Genomic DNA, 21,934 nt, shown 5'->3' with positions numbered 1-21,934 from the left:
TTAAATCATAATTTTACGAAACAAGAAATGTTAACCAATAATAGTAGATTAAAATGCAAATATTCCCATGTTTATGCCATATGTCTTACAAGTTCCCAATAGTTGGTCATTACCCTCTAACTACCACCTTTATTTATGTCTATGTTATTAATGCCCTCCAGGATATCGATATATATTTTTCACTTTTCCTCAGACACATCCATTTCGTTTTTCAGTACTCTAGACTTCTCCTCTTCACCTTTGATTGCTCTTTCCAAGTAACCTTTCACAAAATCAGAGGAAGGTGCTGATGGAGAAGACTGAGCTCCAACCATTGAATTGCTTGTTCCATAATCGGAAGTCTGTGCACTTGTCAATTTGTTGTCTCCATAAATCCATCGAAAAAAATTGCAACCTCGATCAAGGGGCTGCAATTACTCATCAATTTAGTTGTGAAATGTATTCAGATAATATAGGTCGAATAGTATGCTGATTAAAAAAAAATAATAATAATTATACCCCATTGGATTTAGGACAACACCAGAAACGACGATTAAAGTTCGTTGTTGTCTTCGCGACGCGTACCTTGCACTATCCCTCGCCACAATCACATAAGAGAAATTCATCTACCCACATAAAATATTCATTATGCCTTGGGCATTTGAAGAACGGTCTTCCTCTATTAGGCCCATTTTTGGTTGTGTACTTATCGCACAAATGATTACAGTAGTCACACCTTGCCATTGCGGTGTCAGTGGAAGACATCTGGGAGGCACAAAGATTACAAGTCATCCCAATGTAAACATTGTGAAGCGAACAGAAGTATTTTTACTAACACCCCATACACACAATTGAAGGAAAAATGGTGACCTAATTTTTGTGTCTACCTTTTAATACATAATGAATGCATTTAGCAAAAGTTCAGGATCGATTTAACGAAATTGTAGACATTCTCCTTGAAATTGCCAATTGGTTGGCTATATTAAGACGCACTATAGACATTTGTCTCGTAGATAGTCTCTGGGAGACATCAGATGCGGAAGCATGGTACGCAGGAGTATCAGGATTCATTGGGTCATCAATTTGTTGTTCACTTCCAAGCTCATTGAACAACTGATCTTGAATAGCTTGTTCCTTAATGTAATTATGGATCCCACAACAAGCGACCACGATTCTTGACTGATCTTCAATATCGTACCCCTTCATACTTTTTAATATGTGGAATCTATTTTTCAATACACTGAATGTTCTGTCAATAACATTCCGCAGTGACGAATGTCTGTGATTGAACAATTCCTTAGCTGTCCTTGGTCTAGGCCTACCTTCACCATAATCTTGCAAGTGACACCGTTGTCCTCGGAATGGCACCAAGTACCCCAGTTGACTGGCGTAGCCCGAGTCAACAACATAATATTTGCCTTCAAATATTATGGAAACATTTATGGGATTAGATCTATATTCCCTGTCTACTATATGCGGAAAGACAACACAAAAGTTCATAATACATTTTTACCTGATGGGGGATGAGGAAACCCTAAGTTATCATTGGTTCTTGCTGCATCCAATACCCTTGCATCATGTGCACTACCCTCCTAACCCGTATACACAAATGTGAATCGCATGTCGAATGAACATGCACACATAACATTCTGTGTGATCATACCCTTTCGATTACAATAACGTGTCTCTTCCGACCTACGTACGATGGCATTTATATGGGTGCCATCAATAAGCACCAATGCAATCCTATTTTCCATTGAACATAAGTTAGTCCATATAATTGTGTAAATTGCATTGATATTTCGTTGGAAACATCGAAATAAATAATCACCATCAGAATTCTAAGTTACCTTGAAATATGGATAGTACTTTGGATTGTTGGTTATCTCTGGAGGTACCACATCAAAATTTGGTGGCCTGATCGTCTCTAGCGACAAATTTAGCATTACTTGCAACACCGTGTGGAAGCCAGCACTAATCGTCTGTCCTGAACGATTGAATTGACGTTGCATTTGTCTATTACTCAAACCTTGACCTACTATCATGAGGAACATCGCTAGCTGCTCATCTACTCGAATGAAACGGCTATCCGCTAGCCAGCCTCTATGTACCATTCGGTCTCGCAGGTTGAGAAATACATATCTCTCGAGTCTAAATTCTTGGTAACACACGTCAGCATGACCTGCAAGAACCTCAGCTACCCTAACAGGTGTCATTCAGAGGCTCTCTCATCCTATACATACTGAGCATGTTTTGGAATTGGTGTACTGTAACCATGTCATCATCGTCTGACGATGACCCTGTGATGTCGGTTGGAAATTGATTTGACATCCCTGTATGAATATACACATTCAATATATAAAGGAATAGAGTCCATAAATGTACCATCTAATAGCATTCTAATCTACTAACACGCAACAATCCATCCTGAAATTGTCATAATTGACAACTTACTTTCCTGTTAATATAGTGAAATTAATAGATCTTATATCCCAAAGCTATAAAGAAACACACAATAAGATAAAAAACATAATATTTCACAATCATAAACAGTCATGTCCACTACTGTAAATCTGAAGCACACGCAATCAAAATAAAACAAAGTAACATAAAGCAAACATCAACATCATCCATAGTATGCTAAAAGACATAAGTGTGTCAGTCAATATGAGGCATATAAAATCCAAACAAAAGATTTATGTTCATTCATGTTCCCTTCAAACCATTCATTTCAGAAACTATTACTTTCACTCCTTCAGACCATGTAACATCCATAACCTCCTGTCAGGTCTCACTTAAATAAAAGACATGCGCCATCCAGGGTCACTGTGTATCTTACGTGACCTTATTGTTGGGATATATCCAATGACTGTCAGAAGCTCTGACAGTTTCAGGATATCCCGACGGATTTGTATGTGTTAGGTAAGATACACAGTGACCCTGGATGGCGCATGTCTTTTATTGAAGTGAGACCTGACAGGAGGTTATGGATGCTACATGGTCTGAAGGAGTGAAAGTAACAGTTTCTGAAATGAATGGTTTGAAGGGAACATGAATGAACATAAATCTTTTGTTTGGATTTTATATGCCTCATATTGACTGACACACTTATGTCTTTTAGCATACTATGGATGATGTTGATGTTTGCTTTATGTTACTTTGTTTTATTTTGATTGCATGTGCTTCAGATTTACAGTAGTGGACATGACTGTTTATGATTGTGAAATATTATGTTTTTTATCTTATTGTGTGTTTCTTTATAGCTTTAGAATATAAGATCATATTAATTTCACTATATTAACAGGAAAGTAAGTTGTCAATTATGACAATTTCAGGATGGATTGTTGCGTGTTAGTAGATTAGAATGCTATTAGATGGTACATTTATGGACTCTATTCCTTTATATATTGAATGTGTATATTCATACAGGGATGTCAAATCAATTTCCAACCGACATCACAGGGTCATCGTCAGACGATGATGACATGGTTACAGTACACCAATTCCAAAACATGCTCAGTATGTATAGGATGAGAGAACCTCTGAATGACAGTAGTTACACAGGACCTGTTAAGGTAGCTGAGGTTCTTGCAGGTCATGCTGACGTGTGTTACCAAGAGTTTAGACTCGAGAGACATGTATTTCTCAACCTGCGAGACCAAATGGTACATAGAGGCTGGCTAGCGGACAGTCGTTTCATTCGAGTAGATGAGCAGCTAGCGATGTTCCTCATGATAGTAGGTCAAGGTTTGAGTAATAGACAAATGCAACGTCGATTCAATCGTTCAGGACAGACAATTAGTGCTGTCTTCCACACGGTGTTGCAAGTAATGCTAAATTTGTCGCTAGAGACGATCAGGCCACCAAATTTTGATGTGGTACTTCCACAGATAACCAGCAATCCAAAGTACTATCCATATTTCAAGGTAACTGAGAATTCTGATGGTGATTATTTATTTCGATGTTTCCAACGAAATATCAATGCAATTTACACAATTATATGGACTAACTTATGTTCAATGGAAAATAGGATTGCATTGGTGCTATTGATGGCACCCATATAAGTGCCATCGTACGTAGGTCGGAAGAGACACGTTATCGTAATCGAAAGGGTATGATCACACAGAATGTTATGTGTGCATGTTCATTCGACATGCGATTTACATTTGTGTATGCAGGTTGGGAGGGTAGTGCACATGATGCAAGGGTATTGGATGCAGCAAGAACCAATGATAACTTAGGGTTTCCTCATCCCCCATCAGGTAAAAATGTATTATGAACTTTTGTGTTGTCTTTCCGCATATAGTAGACAGGGAATATAGATCTAATCCCATAAATGTTTCCATAATATTTGAAGGCAAATATTATATTGTTGACTAGGGCTACGCCAGTCAACTGGGGTACTTGGTGCCATTCTGAGGACAACGGTGTCACTTGTAAGATTATGGTGAAGGTAGGCCTGGACCAAGGACAGCTAAGGAATTGTTCAATCACAGACATTCGTCACTGCGGAATGTTATTGAGAGAACATTCGGTGTATTGAAAAATAGATTCCACATATTAAAAAGTATGAAGGCGTACGATATTGAAGATCAGTCAAGAATCATGGTCGCTTGTTGTGGGATCCATAATTGCATTAAGGAACAAGCTATTCAAGATCAGTTGTTCAATGAGCTTGGAAGTGAACAACAAATTGATGACCCAATGAATCCTGATACTCCTGCGTACCATGCTTCCGCATCTGATGTCTCCCAGAGACTATCTACGAGACAAATGTCTATAGTGCGTCTTAATATAGCCAACCAATTGGCAATTTCAAGGAGAATGTCTACAATTTCATTAAATCGATCCTGAACTTTTGCTAAATGCATTCATTATGTATTAAAAGGTAGACAAAAATTAGGTCACCATTTTTCCTTCGATTGTGTGTATGGGGTGTTAGTAAAAATACTTATGTTCGCTTCACAATGTTTACATTGGGATGACTTGTAATCTTTGTGCCTCCCAGATGTCTTCCACTGACACCGCAATGGCAAGGTGTGACTACTGTAATCATTTGTGCGATAAGTACACAACAAAAATTGGGCCTAATAGAGGAAGACCGTTCTTCAAATGCCCAAGGCATAATGAATATTTTATGTGGGTAGATAAATTTCGCTTATGTGATTGTGGCGAGGGACAGTGCAAGGTATGCGTCGCGAAGACAGCAACTAACTTTAATCGTCGTTTCTGGTGTTGTCCTAAATCCAATGGGGTATAATTATTATTATTATTTTTTAATCAGCATACTATTCGACCTATATTATCTGAATACATTTCACAACTAAATTGATGAGTAATTGCAGCCCCTTGATCGAGGTTGCAATTTTTTTCGATGGATTTATGGAGACAACAAATTGACAAGTGCACAGACTTCCAATTATGGAACAAGCAATTCAATGGTTGGAGCTCAGTCTTCTCCATCAGCACCTTCCTCTGATTTTGTGAAAGGTTACTTGGAAAGAGCAATCAAAGGTGAAGAGGAGAAGTCTAGAGTACTGAAAAACGAAATGGATGTGTCTGAGGAAAAGTGAAAAATATATATCGATATCCTGGAGGGCATTAATAACATAGACATAAATAAAGGTGGTAGTTAGAGGGTAATGACCAACTATTGGGAACTTGTAAGACATATGGCATAAACATGGGAATATTTGCATTTTAATCTACTATTATTGGTTAACATTTCTTGTTTCGTAAAATTATGATTTAAGTTCGAGATAAGAAAATTGGTAGTTGTATGTCTGATTAAAATGAAGGGTCATGAGTTTCTGAAGAAAGTAACAAAAGTGGAATTATTTTCATTAAAATTTCTTATAAACATCATATTCTGTCAGAAATGTTCCCAAAAATAGAATTTATCAAACACCTTCTTACCCGTTTCTATTTCCAGAAACAAGAATTATCAAACACCCTTCTTACCTGTTTCTGTTTCCAGAAACAGCAATTTTTGTTTCTGCCGTTTCTCGAAACAGAAACGTTATCAAACGGGCCCTAAGTCTGCAGCAACAGTGGTTTACCCGTTTCTATTTCCAGAAACAAGAATTATCAAACACCCTTCTTACCTGTTTCTGTTTCCAGAAACAGCAATTTCTGTTTCTGCCGTTTCTCGAAACAAAAACGTTATCAAACGGGCCCTAAGTCTGCAGCAACAGTGGTTTTCTGCCGTCGTTAGCTGACCCCTAGATTACATGTGTATGAATGACAGTGCCTTTGTCTACATCAGCCTAATTTCCTATTGTGTTTTGCTCTTTCCTCCATTTTAATTAACAGCCCTAGATATTTTCTTAAGGTAAACTAGTCCAGAACCAGAAAAATCCTGCAAGAGACTTGTTCTGTACAGGATCACTAAAGAGAAGAAAATAGATTTTTTTTTTGGTGGAAAGAAGAAGAAGAAAATAGAATGGAAGATAGTGAATGCTGTATCTCAGGACTGAAAAATCAGAATGATCCAATAACTTGGTCAAGTGGTCCATTTTGATAGAAGAACAGGCCTGCACAATTTTGTGTAATTCTGAACAAAATATGAAGTTTTAGAGAAGTGCAAGTGCTAATAGAAAAACAAAGTAGCAGAAATAGAACCTGCTAATCCACCAAGTTGAACCTGAGAATCCACTCCGGAAAAATAGAATTGAATCCACGGTACTTGCGGAGAAATACTGAAGTTTAACATATATAAATTGATGAGTGATGCTAGAGGCTACCACATCAATTTCATTAACTGACTCTCTTGACACTCCTAAACTGATCATTACTACTTGGAATAGTGAAAACTGACTAATATTTGACACTCTACTCAAACTAGAACTCTAAAAACAGAACATAGATTTAAAATAAAATCTGGACTCAAATTCCTAATGATTCTAAGACTGGAATTACCTAATTTCTAGCATAAAAGGACTCAAATAACCCAACAAATTTGGACTAAAATAATACTACGTGGCTAATCTCATATACTTAGCTTCTCCCATATTCTAGGCCCATGAAAGTGGCATATTACAATGAAAATCTCTTGGACCAAAGTATGTAACCCAGCCAAAGGCAATAAGCCAATTTATATGATTTCCCTGCATCATTCCCTTTTTCTTTCTCGGGATGATGTTAAGAAACATTATATGATTTCCCTGCATCATGTTATTTCTCTTTCTCTGGATGAGGTTAAGCAACATTGTCTCTGTTACTTTCCATCTCCACACAAGCAAACATCTACCACTTGTCAAAACTTGAATCAGTATTCCAGAGCATGCGAAAATGAATTAAAGAAATGCTTTAGAAATGTCATATCTTTCAATGATTTTGAACTGTTGAAATTATGAGGGGAAAAATGTGCAATCCATGGTGGGGCATATGGTTGAACTAATATTCCAAATTTGGTCTAACATTACTTTTTTATATAAAGATTTGGGTTAGCGACCTGATATGCCCTTTTGAAGAAAATGAAGTACGAGTGCTTGCTTTATATGGGTTAGTAAACTCCATATGGCATGGAAAAACATGTCAGATCATTTTTGGGATTCTTGCGTGGTTATTAGTTTTAATGGGAAAAAGGTCCCAGCATCATTCCCTCACCTAGAAGTAGATTAGTGCACTTCATGTTTTTTTCCACGTGGAAGGGGGATCTAGAAATTCTGGCCATCGAATGCTTATATAATGATTGGGTTGGCCATATGTCAAATTTCAGATCGAGATTTACTCTCATTTGTAGGCATAGCCTCTCGTGTATGTGCATGCCCCCAACTATAGTTTCTTGGTCGCCCTTAATTTTTTTCAATGAACCGTTTTGCCATTTGGAAAACAGTGATTGTGCTGAAACTGTTGGCAGGTGAACAGAAGGCATTGGGGTCAACCTATACACAATTTCAGCGTCACCTAAACTGCCATGTGGCAGTTGTGGGAGGGTATGCTATTCTACTTCTGGGTGAGGATGTGTCGAGCCCCTTATCACAGCCTCAAAGAACCACCCCACCACACCCCCCCCCCCCAAAAAAAAAAAAATGTGCATCTTTCTGGGTTTTGACCCTGACACCCCACCCACATTATTGAGTTAAGGATTTCTAAACTAGTTATAGCTTATTAAAAATACTTTCCCTTTCTATATTATAGGTATTAATACTTTCCCTGATCATAGTTTTATGAACTTTTTCACAGGTCCATGCTGATAACCCAGATGGCCTTTTCAGAATTCTTTCGTCCACATTCCAAGGATCCAGAATTTAACAACTAGGCAAGGCTTGTGCATTGTAGCATATAACACATTCTGCTCACCTTGTGGAGTAAAATAGAAAGAGAAATGTACCATAATTCCCAGAGTTACCGCAACTTATTTTCCCCTTTCAACATTGAGATGCCGAAGCTGTCTTCTTGAGCTTCACACTTTGTTCCACCCATTTGTTATATTATTATCATATGACTAAGGCATATGATTATTCTTTCTACTTCAAGATCAGAATCTGAAAGCAAGGTATTGAAACCATATCTATGCAACATGAGCATGTTGGGGTTTGTGGCAGAAGCTTCCATAAGAAAATTGGTTAGTTTGGTTCAGTCCACTTTGTGGGAGCATTTCTTCATCTGCACAAAGGTATAGCTACATTTCATTATAAGGCACCCATTCTCTCAAAAATCAGAATAACATTATACAGCTGTGGTACTGATCATCATGATGTTGCCATTATTTTTCCATTTGCATATTCCTTGTTCCCCCCACCCCCCCCCCCCCCCCAACCGAATTTGCAGATTCCTTGTGGAGCTAAAAAAATTGCAGCTGATATGAGGATATTTTTTTTTAATTAAAGATGAGGATGTTGAGATTCATCAAGAAGGATGGCTGATACAAAGATCTTGAGATTGATGAGCAACAGGAAAGGGTATAATGTGAAAAATAAAATATATTCAGATAGACTTGGGAGTACAAACAAAGGGTTACATGAGCCAATAGTGAATTAATGATTGATGGTTCATTATATTAATTGTTACCATTTATGACTTAAATACATTTTGGGGAGGTTCCATGTCACTAAGGACCCTACACACATTTCGTTGGTCAAGTTTCGTCCCAGAATTAGTGGGGGAACTGCCTTTCATAAAATTAGCCTCATATTTAAAAGAAATTACAATAAATGGCATGTGATTCCAATATAATGAAATGACATTTTTTTTATCTTTTAACCATTTTGATGCTCGTCTCAGACAGATATTTGTCCACTACACCCTTCCAAGTCTATCACATGGTATCTCATAAAAAAGGGAAAAAAGATCCTACATGGTAATCATGTGCAACAAACACTAAAAGATTTTACGTTGTTTATTGATGTACAGGACCATAATTACGAGAGGATGAGTTGGGTGGAAAATGAACTGTTGACAATTTAAAGAAAGTAATAACAAAATTAAAGACACCATGGAGCTTTACAGAATCGCATCCCAACTATCATATTCAGGAGGTTTTGTTTCTAATGTGTCCCATTATATCAAACCAGGCTGCTCACAAGCACAGTTTTTTTTTCCCATGTTGTACTGGTTCCATGTGATGGAGGAACACATAGCCATCTCATTGGTTAAATTCCGTACTCGAGCAAGAAACACCCTAAAATGTACATTTCAAGGGAAAATTTACAAAATGAATTATCAGATTACATTAATATGAAATATCATTCCCCTTTTCTTTCTTTCTTTCTTTCTTTCTTCTTTTTATTTTTATTTTTTTATTTTTTTATTTTTTTATTTTTTTATTTTTTTATTTTTTTATTTTTTTATTTTTTTATTTTTTTTGTGATTTATGGAACTTTTAGCCACTTTTTCACATTGTAATCTGGTGATAGACTAAATGTTGCAATGTTTGGTTTGCTTAAAACCCAATCCAAATAGAGAAATGTTCAAACTGCCATATCCTGTATCTGGTATTTGAGAAAGAGTCGAACGAAGCTTGCCTATAAGTTGCTCGATGAACTGTTGACTTGCATTCTAAAATCAAGAATGCAATGTAACCAACGTGTGTTCAAACAATGTTCTCATTCTTAGTCAAGAATGCATTCTACAATCTCATAATAGGAATGCATACCAAACACAGCCTAGATGTTAGAATTGTCAAGCTCCTATGTCCAACTCTAAATTCTTAGTTGGTGGGTTACCCAGGAGCTCGAATGATATTTTGATTTCTCACTCTTTACCCCAGGAAGTGATGTCTAAAGCCTTTAAAATCCCTTGTGAAAGTGGGAAAACCCAAAAATTTGGGGAACAAAACAAAACAAAGTTACAAGGAAAGAGCATATATACTTCCATTACAAACCTTACTGTTTAATTGAAAAACATGCTCCCTTCATCAGCATTTTTACACTTAATATCTAGTTCTTAGAGTTTACCACAAATAAATAAAATAAAATAAAACAAAAAAAAAAACAAAACTTGGGCATCTTGCCACTATCTCATGCCACAGTATTGATGATGTACGTTGGTGTTTGGGTTTTAGCATTATTTATAGTTGCAGAAGCCAAAAAGGAGCAGAAAACTCAGGTGTCTTGTAAACTGTAGACTATATATATATGGGAAAACCCAAAAGTAGAAGTCTTGTATTAATAAAGATATTTAATTAGTAGAGTGAGATCTGGTAGATAGTATCGTTTGGCTTTCCTTTCGTCATTAAAAAATGAAAATCTCATATGGTTTGGATGTGTCTAACTTATCTAGAATACTTAGGTATCAAAATTTCTAATTAGTTAAGTATTTGAGTCACTGCTAGTGCTAGTTAAGTTAGTCAGACTACTAGAGAGTTTTAGATTTAGTATACTTTGATTTATTTTTTATATAAATATGTAACCAACTCCCAAATATATATTAGAGTTGAGACAGAGAGAGAGAGAACAAAGTCATATAATGATTTCAAGGAAGAAAAAATCCAGTTCCTCATCCTGACTTTAAAGGCCACATTTTGTCATGTCCCTTGCCACAAGCATTTGTGTTTCTTTTCCCCCGGCATATTGCTTAATCAAATATATGTAAAGAATCAAAACATCCACTGATTTAGAATCAATATAATCAATACAAAATCAGGCATCCATGTCTAATTGTTATATTAATTTTTCATTATGATCAATAAAAAATTACTGAGAAGGTCCAGAGGCCATAAATCAGTCTTAGATTTTCCTTTCAGATGTCTTTTTTTTTTTTTTTTTCTAACCTAATGCTTGATAAGATCAAATTTTTGAAGCATTTCTGATACAAGGGGACGAACATCTCTCATAGATCAGGGGTTTAAGCAGGCTCTAGAGTTTCTGAAAAAATAATGTTGGCTGTCTAGCTGAAAGCTTTTGAAACAGTATAAAGGAAATCCAAGAAGCCAATTCCCTTAAGAAGACCTTTACCCGTCAAGAGCTCAAAATCTAGCAATAATAGGAAGCCAATTGTAGCTGCCTTTCCATTTATCAATTCATTTGTTTTAGTGAAACCAAAGCCCTGTGATCCTTCATCAACCACCATTCTCACCTGAAATACATTGACAGGAAAATGGGTTTAGAACAGCAAATTAAGCATGGTTGTATTTTCTTTCTATATTAAAGTGGTTAAAGTCTAAGAAATTGACTTTAATTGACTATTTGTGTACCTCCTCCACATTGACATCGGATGCCGTAACACCTGGTTGAGCTTTCCCACTGAAGACAATCTCTGCAGAAGCAGCCAATTCACCTCCTTCCATGCTAATATAAATGTTCTCAGCATCTGTTTTCACAGGATAAATGAAGAGTGTCCTCAAGGGAGGTGTAAGGGCTCTCAGCACAGGATTATTTGGATACCATTCCTTGATGGCTCCAGTTTTAAGATCAAATGTACTATCGGTTGTTGGGCAAACTATACAGCCATCCTGGAAAATATCAGAAGCACTTGCTTAAAATTTTCCAAACCATAACAGTTCCTCACATATGCAAAATTTAGGCAGCCAGAGATACTAACTCCAATAAAATATACGGTAAAGCCATGGTCCATGTTTTCTAGATTTAAAAAAAAAAAAAAAAAAATCCAAAATAATATAATATAGAATGACAAAGATAACAATTGGGGTTTAGTTGTAACTAAGACGAGATTCAACCCCACCTCTGGTGTACTTCTCACAGACTTCACCAGTGAAGCAGACTACCACCTTCCACTTTCCTTGCAAGACGTGATGGAAACATAGTTATTGTGGTGCCAAAGCAAGCCACAGTGGTGACCACCTGCCTTGATGCCTTGGTGAAGACAAGTGCCACATGTTATATCATATCCCTAGCTATATTTTCCAAGTATTTGTCATCTTGTAAGTGTGAGTAAGGCTATAAAGGTCAAAAACTCCAAATAAATAACATGAAAGGGGAGGGGGGGTAGAAGAAAGATTACATAAACATATAAAGGTAAAATGAGAAATGATTGAAACTTAATAACATGTGAAAGGCAAGATACTAGTTATTGGGTCTGGGTACCTTGGCACATAAGGAAATTGGTCACCTTAGACCTCAATAGGCACCTTGTCCCTTAGGCATCGCCTTGATGACTATGGATGAAAAAGATAATTGGACCTGTACAAAGGTCTGGGACCTAAATAATATACCATGTACAACTCCAAACTCAAAGGATCAAGGCCTACACATGAACAAGTTCCACCCTACAAATTTCTACAAAAATAGTATCATGAGATGATCTTTAACCACATGAACTGAATGCTACTTTTTCGAGTTTGTCAAAATCTTAATTAGATTTTTCTGAATAAGAGTTAACTCAGCTTATCCATCGGCTACATGGATCTTCTTTCTCCAATCAGCTTATTCAGAGACATAGTTGTTACTAGTCCTAAGCTGTGCATGTCTTTCCTTGCCACTTCTCCTAGATTCATTTTAATCCTAACTTTGGCTTTTTTCGCTCCTCTGATCTGAATCCATGTCGCCTCAACAAAATTCTCTCAACTTATTATTTCATCGGAGCTACTCCTAAATTAGCCCTAATTTGTTATTCCTATTAATTTTACCACTCATCCATTTCAACATCCTCATTTCAGCTACACCAAATTTGTCCATATGTTTTTTCTTCATTGCTCAACATTCAGCTCCACACATCACTATTGGTTGTATAACTATCCCAAAATTTTCCTCTGAAGTATTCAAATAAATGAACATAAAAAATGCAGTTGGAATCAGCAATTCATGCTAATCTATGTTCTATTTAATCTTTTGAACAGGATGCACCTAAACTGATACTGGTCCCTTTCATCATAAAAAATGTGACAATATAAAAGGGCATCAGACCTGTAAAATGGTTTGGTACAACCAACAAACCCCTATATCTCCAGTGAGGAATATTTGCCATTCAGTCTGAGAGAAAAGTTTCCCACGGGGGCAATGATATGATAGCTGTGTGTTATTTTTGGAGTTTTTATTAAATCTTTCTCACCATGGTACATAGTTATCTCTGAAGGCCAAGCATGTGCAACTCTTTCTATGGGATTCCTTTCTTCGAATCTCCCACTAAGTAAGTTTTGAGGCACTTCGTATAGTCATCTACCTCCATCCACACACCTCTATAGTCCTAGGCACCTTTCAATAGGAAGTCCCACCCACCCAAAAGATAGCGAGAGAAGAAAAACGACCACATTTTCATTTTCTTTGGCGAACAAGTTTCATAGAGGTGAAAAGAATTGATGACCTAATCAATTAGCCCATCCTTCTCAGTTGGTCTATGTTTTGCAGACTTCCTTGCCCAACTCTTGAAGTAGGCCTCATATTGTGCTTCATCCTTTTAATGGTCAATTAAATTTTGTTATTTATCACATACAAAAAGAGAGCACCCAAATAATGAGTACTCCAAAATACAAAAAATGGGTACAAAGAAATCCCTAGAGACTTGAAACCCTCTTAAAGATAAGGCAAAGGTTGGCCTCTGTCTTGCAACCCTATGCTAATGTGACAAAACTTTAGCAACCATAACCAGTGGCGAAGAAGAGAACTTTGAGAGAGAGAGAGAGAGAATATGAAGAGAATCGATAGGTTTGAGAAAGCTGAGTGATAAAGGAAAGGTTCTATCGTACCAACAGTATATATTTATATTAAAGCCAAAATCAGAGTCATAATAGGAATAAAACTATTACCCAGCTAATCCTAAAGTCTAATTACAATAAGAAACCGAACTAATTACAAAAAGGAATAGGAAACAATAAGAGCCTAATCTAAACTATTTAGCCAAGCATACAATCCCACAGTATGGAGGTGAAGAACATATTAAGTGCTCTGGAAAGATTTATGATTAATTCAATAGTTCAGTCCTCCTGTAACTGATCAGAAATGAGCAAATCCTCTTCTTGAAAATCTTAATGAGGCAGGAGTGTTTATTAGAAGATTCTCACCCTATAACCGTGTCATTTAGTATGTCGCCAGCAGCACATTTGCTCAATCCATCACAGGATTATTCAGGATGGTCTCGCAACAAACTCTCCTGAGTGGCCATCTAACCCTTGGCATCAATAAGATGATTGACTACATCGGTTGGGAGACCAAGTTGTAAGGCAGACCTTTATACATAAATTTTAAACCTCAAAATTCTTTAACCATAATTTCATTTTCTGCTATTGATATTGCTTATGACCAGGTTTCCATGCAATTTGTGTTAACAGGGTACAATTTAGTCAAATTTTATGCATCTGCAACGATGACATTTAGTACAGTACTAAAATCCAGTCTAAAATGATAAAACTTTTAGTCAGTATAGAAGAGAACCTAACTTCGCTTTTTCTTGTACACACCAGCTTGTGATAAACAGCAGCAACTCATGTGCCCCCTATAGTTTTATACATTCTGACCTCTAATATGGATAACTTTGCCAAAGCCAATTAGTATGGTTTATGATTATATAATAGCTCTCTAAAAGACAAAACCAACAAACAAACTAAGAGATTCTAATTGCTGATTGGAGAAAAGATCCACGTAGCCGACCCCATTTAGTTGGGAGAAGGCTGAGTTTAGATGTTTAAACTGAGAGAATGAAGGCCAATTCTACCCATTTCATATCAGGAAAGGAAGAGGCAACAAAATAGGAAAACCTTAACATTCCTAAATTCAGAATCCATTTCCTTCCTTTGATAGGAACTGCTATGCAATCAAAGTAGAATTTTCTCCACAACTAAAAGAAATTTCTAAATAATATCAAAATACCAGCAAAACCTGGATTTTTTATCATGATAAAAAATACCAAATCCTACTCTAAACTCATTTATTCTCACCCTTCCAAACCACAATAAAGAAAAAAACCTGACATCCATAAAGAGTGTTAAACTCACAGGTTAACTCTTTTCTAATCTCCACAGATTCTCACTTAGATAACCGCAATCAACTAACCGATTGAAATTACCTCAACCAAATTACCTGAGTCAGCTTAGCATTAAGCAAGCCTTCAGAGTAAGCTCCTTCGGCTGGCGACCGGTTCTCGATTGCGAAAACCTCATCCTTATACCAGAGAAGCAGAATCGTTTCCCCATCCTGAATAATCACACGCCTTTCACCCCTCGGTAACGCCGCTAGTGGCACTACCGGAACCCAGTTCTTCCCATCACCTCCGCCGCCGCCGCCGCCGCCACTATCCCCAGAAGCCGGAGACTCTTCAGCCACTGAAATTTCAGTTGCCTTGCATACTAACTTATTGGAGGCTTTCCAACAAGAGATATATAGGGAAGGGGTGGAGGAGCATTTTCCGGCAAAGATGGGGCAGTAGGGTGGCAGGTGTGACTTCCTAGGGTGCGGAGGAGAAGAGATGGAGAGGACTCCAGAGATGACACTGGAGGGGGATGCAGCCATGGAAGTATTTGAGAAGGTCAGGAAGTGAAGTGTAAGGGGAATAGAAAATCGAGAGAGAGAGAGAGAGAGAGAGAGAGAGAGAGAGAGAGATTTGTGTGAAAATGAGAGGGAATTTCCATGGCCACACAAAGGGGATAATGAACAAGAGTGTTGCATGAGCACAGGTCACATTTATATAGGTTTCCGTCATGGTGGGACCCACAAAGACCCAATTTAGCGTGGGCAAACAATAACGTCAACATTTATATTTTCAGATTTCAGATGACAGATGCTGTCGTTAAATTTGATTTTTTTTAACGAAAAAGCTCAAAAATTTCTGGATAGAGGTGAGTTTGGTTGTCAAGGAATAAATAAAAAAATAAAAAAATTTAAAGAAAAAAATAAACGTATAAATCAATTATTGCATCACTATAAAATTTTATCATCATATTTCTCTCTCCCTCTTCCAATTCAAAGTTTTCTAAAGACTTTCTTATCTTTTTATTCATTCCTTGACTGCCTAACTAAGCCACTAATGCTATGACAGTCAAAAATTACAATTGTTAATCCTTAATCCCATTGTTAGGATTTAAGTTTTGAAATATCTCATTTAATCAGCTTTTATTCTGCTATAATCTCCTTGTTACATATGGTGTTTGGTCTTCTAAGACGTCTATTGATGGGCATGATATTATGAATTTGTGATTCACACATCGATCAAGATCCGTTTTATTTTCCAGTTTTGTAATTCTTGGGCTCATTTGCTTGTTTTTTATGTTGATAAAATCTTAAGTAAACTTGTACCCAAAAAGAAAAAAAAAATCTTGAATAAACTCTTCCAAAGTCTTATGAGATTCTAGTCGGCTTTTTTTAATTTAATTGAATGATTTGTCCTGTTTGACCAAAAATAAAGCATTTTCTCATAAAATTCTATTTGCTTCCTTATAAGGTTTCTTACACGATTTTCCTTATAAAGAAAAATATTTTTTGCGTCATAACAAACAGCAAAGAAAAATATTTTTCAGATTTTTGTCACTTACCTTTTTACATGGAAACAAGATAAAAATGCCATTGGATTGCTTTTTTTCCCCCTTCTCTTAACTAGATTCCAAAGTGAAATAGTATCTTCTTAGTTTATTGAGGAAGGGTTCATGTATGGGAGAAAGCTTTTTTTTATATGGGTCTAGGGTTGTTTTGGGTATTTCATATAAGTATGTAAACCCATCTAAGTTAATCTTAAAAAAAAAAGAGTTAATTTAATATGGATTGTACACATGCACGGTCATGTACATCAGGTGTCTCTTTTTTTTTCTTTTTTTTCTTTTTTTTTTTTTTTTTTATGAGAGAGGGTTCCCTAGAAGCAGCGCAGTCCCTACACCAATGAAGGGACAATGGAAGAACATGAAGAAGCATCAATAATGGCAAGGAGGCCATTTTGCCTCTCCCTATATCTGGGTGTAAAGGTAATGGCAAAATGAGAGTCATCCAACAGTAAAACCTTAGTGCCTTGGCCATGCAAAAGTCTTTTTGAATAAAATGCTCACATAATTTTAGAGATAACTTAGCTACCATGTAATACAATTTTTTGCAAGCTTAACTACCTTCAATATGCAAATGAACCAATGAAAGTTTTATCCTATATGTTAGTATCAAGTTGTCAACTAGTGCATTTTGCCATAAATCCTCTCTTGTTCCATCTCTTTTTCTGGTTGAGGGCCATCCAATCAAGAATCAAGATATCAATAACAACAACAAAAAAGCCTTATCCAATCAAGAATCAAGGTATATACTATCTAATACCAAATGGACAATATCCTCTATGTATTCATGCATGGCTTTATCGAGGTCATACTTGGGACAAGACCTAGGCAATGCATGACATTCCTACTAAGTCTCCTATGGTCATTTTGGGCATACCCCTAGATATTTTAGCTTTTTAAACAAAATCAGTATATCTAGTAGAATTTAGGTCGTCCCTGATCCCAATTGCACATATAAACCCTTGTATACCTCTAATGGCTAAGTGTTAGAGTTGCAAATGGGACAATTAAATAGTAATTTGCCCCCTCCTAAATGTTAAATTGAATCCCGAATTCTATCTCTAGAAAGGAGAAACAACATTAGATGTGGATGCCTAGTCAATTACATTAAATATTCTATATTAGTAGTTGATTGAAAGCTTCCCCAGGAGATTGATCAAGGAAATGTCTAAGTAATAACAAACCTACAAGAGAAGGAACGAGCTATCTTAGGCTCTATTTGGTTGCAATGGGAATTATAAAGGGAAGGAAAATGAAATTTTCAAACTTATAAAAGAATTTTTTGTAATCGTTACCTCATGTAACTCTATTACTAACTCTAATGGTTCTATGGTTGGTTATTAAATTTCAATTTACTTTGCGTTTAAAACCCTTCAATATAAAATACAAAACAAAAATGACATGTAAAATGTATCATTACTAAGGTAAAAAATTTAAGTACAATCACTTGGAATCATATGGGATAATGATTACAAAAATTTATCTTTTAAGTTCAAAATTTTTACTTTCCATCCCTTTAAATTTTTCTTACAACCAAACATAGCCTTAAGACTTTCAAGGGCCCCATAGCACTAAAGAGGAGAAAGAGATCAGGCAAAGAAAACCCAACCCGATAGATGCTCACTGAATGTAGTTCCAGCTGATTAACCTCTAAACGCCCATTTGAGATTAGATTAAATCTAACACTACTAAAAATCATCTCTTCTACTTTTAAGTGGACCTCAACATTTTTAGTTTCACATTCTGAATCTCATGTAATTGAGAACGCTGGGTGTCTCATAGATTGTTTACCAAAAAAGTTAAAAAAAAAAAAAAAAAAAAAAAGGTTGTCTCATAGATTCCTTAGCACTAGCATTTCTTATCAAATTTTCGATCAGGGAAAAGGTTTTATCGACAATTGTCATTTCATAAATTATCTATGGGTTGATCCTCCTAGTTGTGCCAGGAGAGTTGACATGATGTTGTAATTCTGACCATTAGATATCTATAGTATGTTCTAGGTTGGCCACTTGCTACATTCAATACTTAAATTTAATCATATATACTCCAATTTACTGCCATACACCTTTTTGGTAGTCTTGAATTTGTCACTTGATCAATTTCAATTAATCTGAAATTTGACATATGAATAAGGAACCTTTTGATCAACCTCTCTAAAATTTCAAACCCCATCGAACTTACTATGTGGCAAAATAGGTGGATCCGTCCATCGATGCTTACCACCTCAAGTTGCGCTCATTTTATGACACCAGGATCCAATCATACAGGTGAGCACAGTGTCATAGGGCCCATTGGTACAAATCAGTTCTACTTGCCATTGTAATACTAGTCGCGGGATTGAATTATCCTAAGGTTGTTTTTGTTATCATTTATGTTCTTCTTTTTCTAATACATTTTAAGAATCATTTATGTGTTATGACCAAAAATCAAAATTTTCATTTAATTGAGCCTTACCCCGACCCTTGGATAGGTCAGGTCAAAGCCTTGCCTTGCTTTGCTTTGGTCCCTAGTGGTTAGGATTTAAAGTTAATCTTGATAAATACTTTATAAGAAGGTATAACAAAATCCACCAACCCAAGGGCAGAATGAAATGAATATAAGAGGTGAAGAACATTTAAAAGTCAAGTTGAGTTTATATTCACACAGCTCGGATCATTTATGTTTTGAACCCCGTTCGCATAAGATTTTAATGGGCCAACAACCCAACCCTTGAAACATACTATAGCCCAGTGTTTAAGAGCCGACATCAAGGTGTCAAACCTTCTTGTGTGGGTCTTCTAAAACACTGATACTTATTGTCAACAATTGATGGGTGATTCGGGTCCTTGAAGGTAGACTCATCGATCGAGTTGAGGCTAGGGTTGTTAATCGATTGGGTTCTGAATAATTGATTCGATTTCAATTCGATCAAATCTAAAATCAAAATTAATTAGTATACAATTCCGGTTAAATAGTTATGGTTTCATTAGTTCCAGTTTTGTTGTCCATTCCATTTACCAATTTTGGACCCAATTGAGAATAAAATTGTTTCGTTGGACTTAAATCACAGCATTTAGATTCAAATTGTAACTTAAAAAAATAAAAGGGAAAAAGACAGGAATGGTAACTGATTACCTAGGAATAAGGTATACTAGCGTCTACTAACCATCAAATGAAAGATAAAAGATCTCATCCGTTTGTAATTTTTGTCTTACAAAACTTGCTCAATACCGCCACTCTACGGTCTTCCTTCCCCCTTTTTCTTCTACCTTTTCCCTTCCTCTTGGTCACCTGCTTCGCCTCCCTTCCAAAAAAATTGCCGATCCCAGGCTGCCCCTCTCTCTCTCTAGCCTGGTCGCCTCCTCTATCCCTTTGCTATCCCATTCCTATCTCCTCCATCTCCGGTGATCTCCGTGTCAAAGCAAGACACCACAACCAGAATTCTCACCCCTAATCTCTCTCCGCCTCAACGCCCTTACCGCCCCTTCATTCTTTTTCTCTTAAAGAAAGTGAAATTTTCCATTATTTCAGGCTCAGAAGATTACCCTTTCTTGGCAGCTTTAGGGATCATTTAATTCCCTTCCATTTGTTCTATGCAAAGGCTTTCTTGCCAATGGATTTCAGAAACAAGATGGGATAAATATAAAATAAAACTCCAAGCCTTAGACAGATCCTAATGATGTAGAAAAACACAAGTAATTTACAGCAAAATGCTGCACAAAACAGTGATGCCAGAGTAAGATGGTCAATCTTCCAACAAAAAAAAAAAAAAGGAAAATATTGCAGTGCGGTAAAGCGAGTCCAATTCTCATCTTCTTGCTATTACCAATTGATTTGTTCGACAAGACTAACATTATATGATTTCCATTTTCCATAGGAGAGTCTCACCGTCATTGGCTAGGTTTAGATTCCGACAAACTCCAACCCTAGATCTTAAACTTCAATGACTGAGAGTTTTTTTTTTTTTTGGCTAAAGCACTTCAAAGGCCAGTTGCAGAGCTGTGCCGGAAGAGGGGAGAGAGAAAGAGGGGAGAGAAAAGGTGTAGCAATGGTGGATTGAAGATTTGATATCTTCCCCGATCCAATGGTTATATTTAAGATAATCAAATCCTACGGTTAAAATCCTGCTAGCACATTAGATTCTAGGGTAACCCGTTAGCATACCTATCCCTCTCCCTAAATAAAAATAAATTAAATTAAATTATATGATATGAATATATTACAAAATACTAAAAAAGATTTATTCGTTAATAAATCTAGTATGTATAATTGGTTTAATAACACATCAATTCTAATTCTAATTGATTCAAAATCACATCGAATCATTACATAAACGATTTTTAATTTTAAAATTAAATTTGACCATCTTTTCACATTATTACGGATACGAAAATAATAGAAAAATGAGATTTAATTGTCAATCGCTCTTATCAAAAATAGAATTGACTATGAATTAAAGCCATAGCACATAGTTTTATAAAATCCGTATGATTTTTTTGATCTAAATTGAGCAGGTTTTACATGAAAAAGATTTTGCCCAGCATGTTTTATTCGACACAAATAGGAGAAACACCCCACTCGATACTGTTGAAAAAAGAAAAGAATCAAAACCAAGTCAAAATCATGCAGATCAACCACTTCTTCTTGCACCAAAGATCTAACCGAGTCGTCTCAGCCATCGGATGCCTCCCTGGCAGACCAGCTGCCGGACAATTCGACTTAACCTCAACCCACCATGCAGATACCTCAAAAAGAAACTTTTTGGAGTGACGTATGCAATGACATCATGATTTTCAACGCGGTTTACTTTGAAAAGTAAAAAGTGCCCTTCATTTCAATTGAACTAAGCACGGTTCAATAGTGTGAGTGGTTTTTCAATGAGGCTCGCGGTATTGAAAGACTTGGTGTGACCTTCAAAGGTCTTCAAAAGACAAATTCAACTCCTCATCCATTTTGACCTTTGAATTCCCTTTTTTTATTCTAAATTAAATTTTGGTCAATTCTGACTTTCTCATTTCTCAACTTATTAATACAGTTCTCCTTCACTCAATTCTTACATCCATCTCAGATTTCTCAAACATTTGATCCACCGGTACAGCAGGTTTTGAATCA

The 21,934-nt window shown here is 36.3% G+C and overlaps 2 protein-coding genes across 6 annotated transcripts in view; one reads left to right on the top strand and one right to left on the bottom strand.

Annotated features, from left to right (window-relative positions):
• LOC122074786 (protein ABHD11) overlaps window positions 1-8,491 on the top strand; it is a 50,259-nt gene extending 41,768 nt beyond the window's left edge. The window contains exons 13-14 of one of the 5 annotated variants that reach the window (XM_042639750.1): window positions 7,849-7,916; window positions 8,167-8,491. In XM_042639750.1, the coding sequence (XP_042495684.1) occupies window positions 7,849-7,916; window positions 8,167-8,242 (144 nt within the window). In that variant the 3' untranslated portion in view covers window positions 8,243-8,491. Of the gene's footprint in view, window positions 1-7,840; window positions 7,937-8,166 lie in introns of all 5 variants that reach the window. The other 4 variants (XM_042639751.1, XM_042639753.1, XM_042639755.1 and 1 more) reach the window with 4 other exon arrangements.
• A 2,579-nt stretch (window positions 8,492-11,070) lies between these two features.
• LOC122074788 lies at window positions 11,071-15,947 on the bottom strand. The gene is made up of 3 exons (XM_042639757.1): window positions 15,396-15,947; window positions 11,618-11,875; window positions 11,071-11,499 (listed from the first exon to the last, which is right to left on the bottom strand). Exons 1-3 carry the CDS (start codon window positions 15,822-15,824, stop codon window positions 11,311-11,313), a joined length of 876 nt encoding a protein of 291 aa, XP_042495691.1. The 5' UTR covers window positions 15,825-15,947; the 3' UTR covers window positions 11,071-11,310.
• Window positions 15,948-21,934: the final 5,987 nt, after the last annotated feature.

This window comes from Macadamia integrifolia, chromosome 3, assembly GCF_013358625.1.
Source record: "Macadamia integrifolia cultivar HAES 741 chromosome 3, SCU_Mint_v3, whole genome shotgun sequence".
Classification (NCBI taxonomy): domain Eukaryota; kingdom Viridiplantae; phylum Streptophyta; class Magnoliopsida; order Proteales; family Proteaceae; genus Macadamia; species Macadamia integrifolia.
This window is presented reverse-complemented; position numbering and strand designations above follow the sequence as displayed.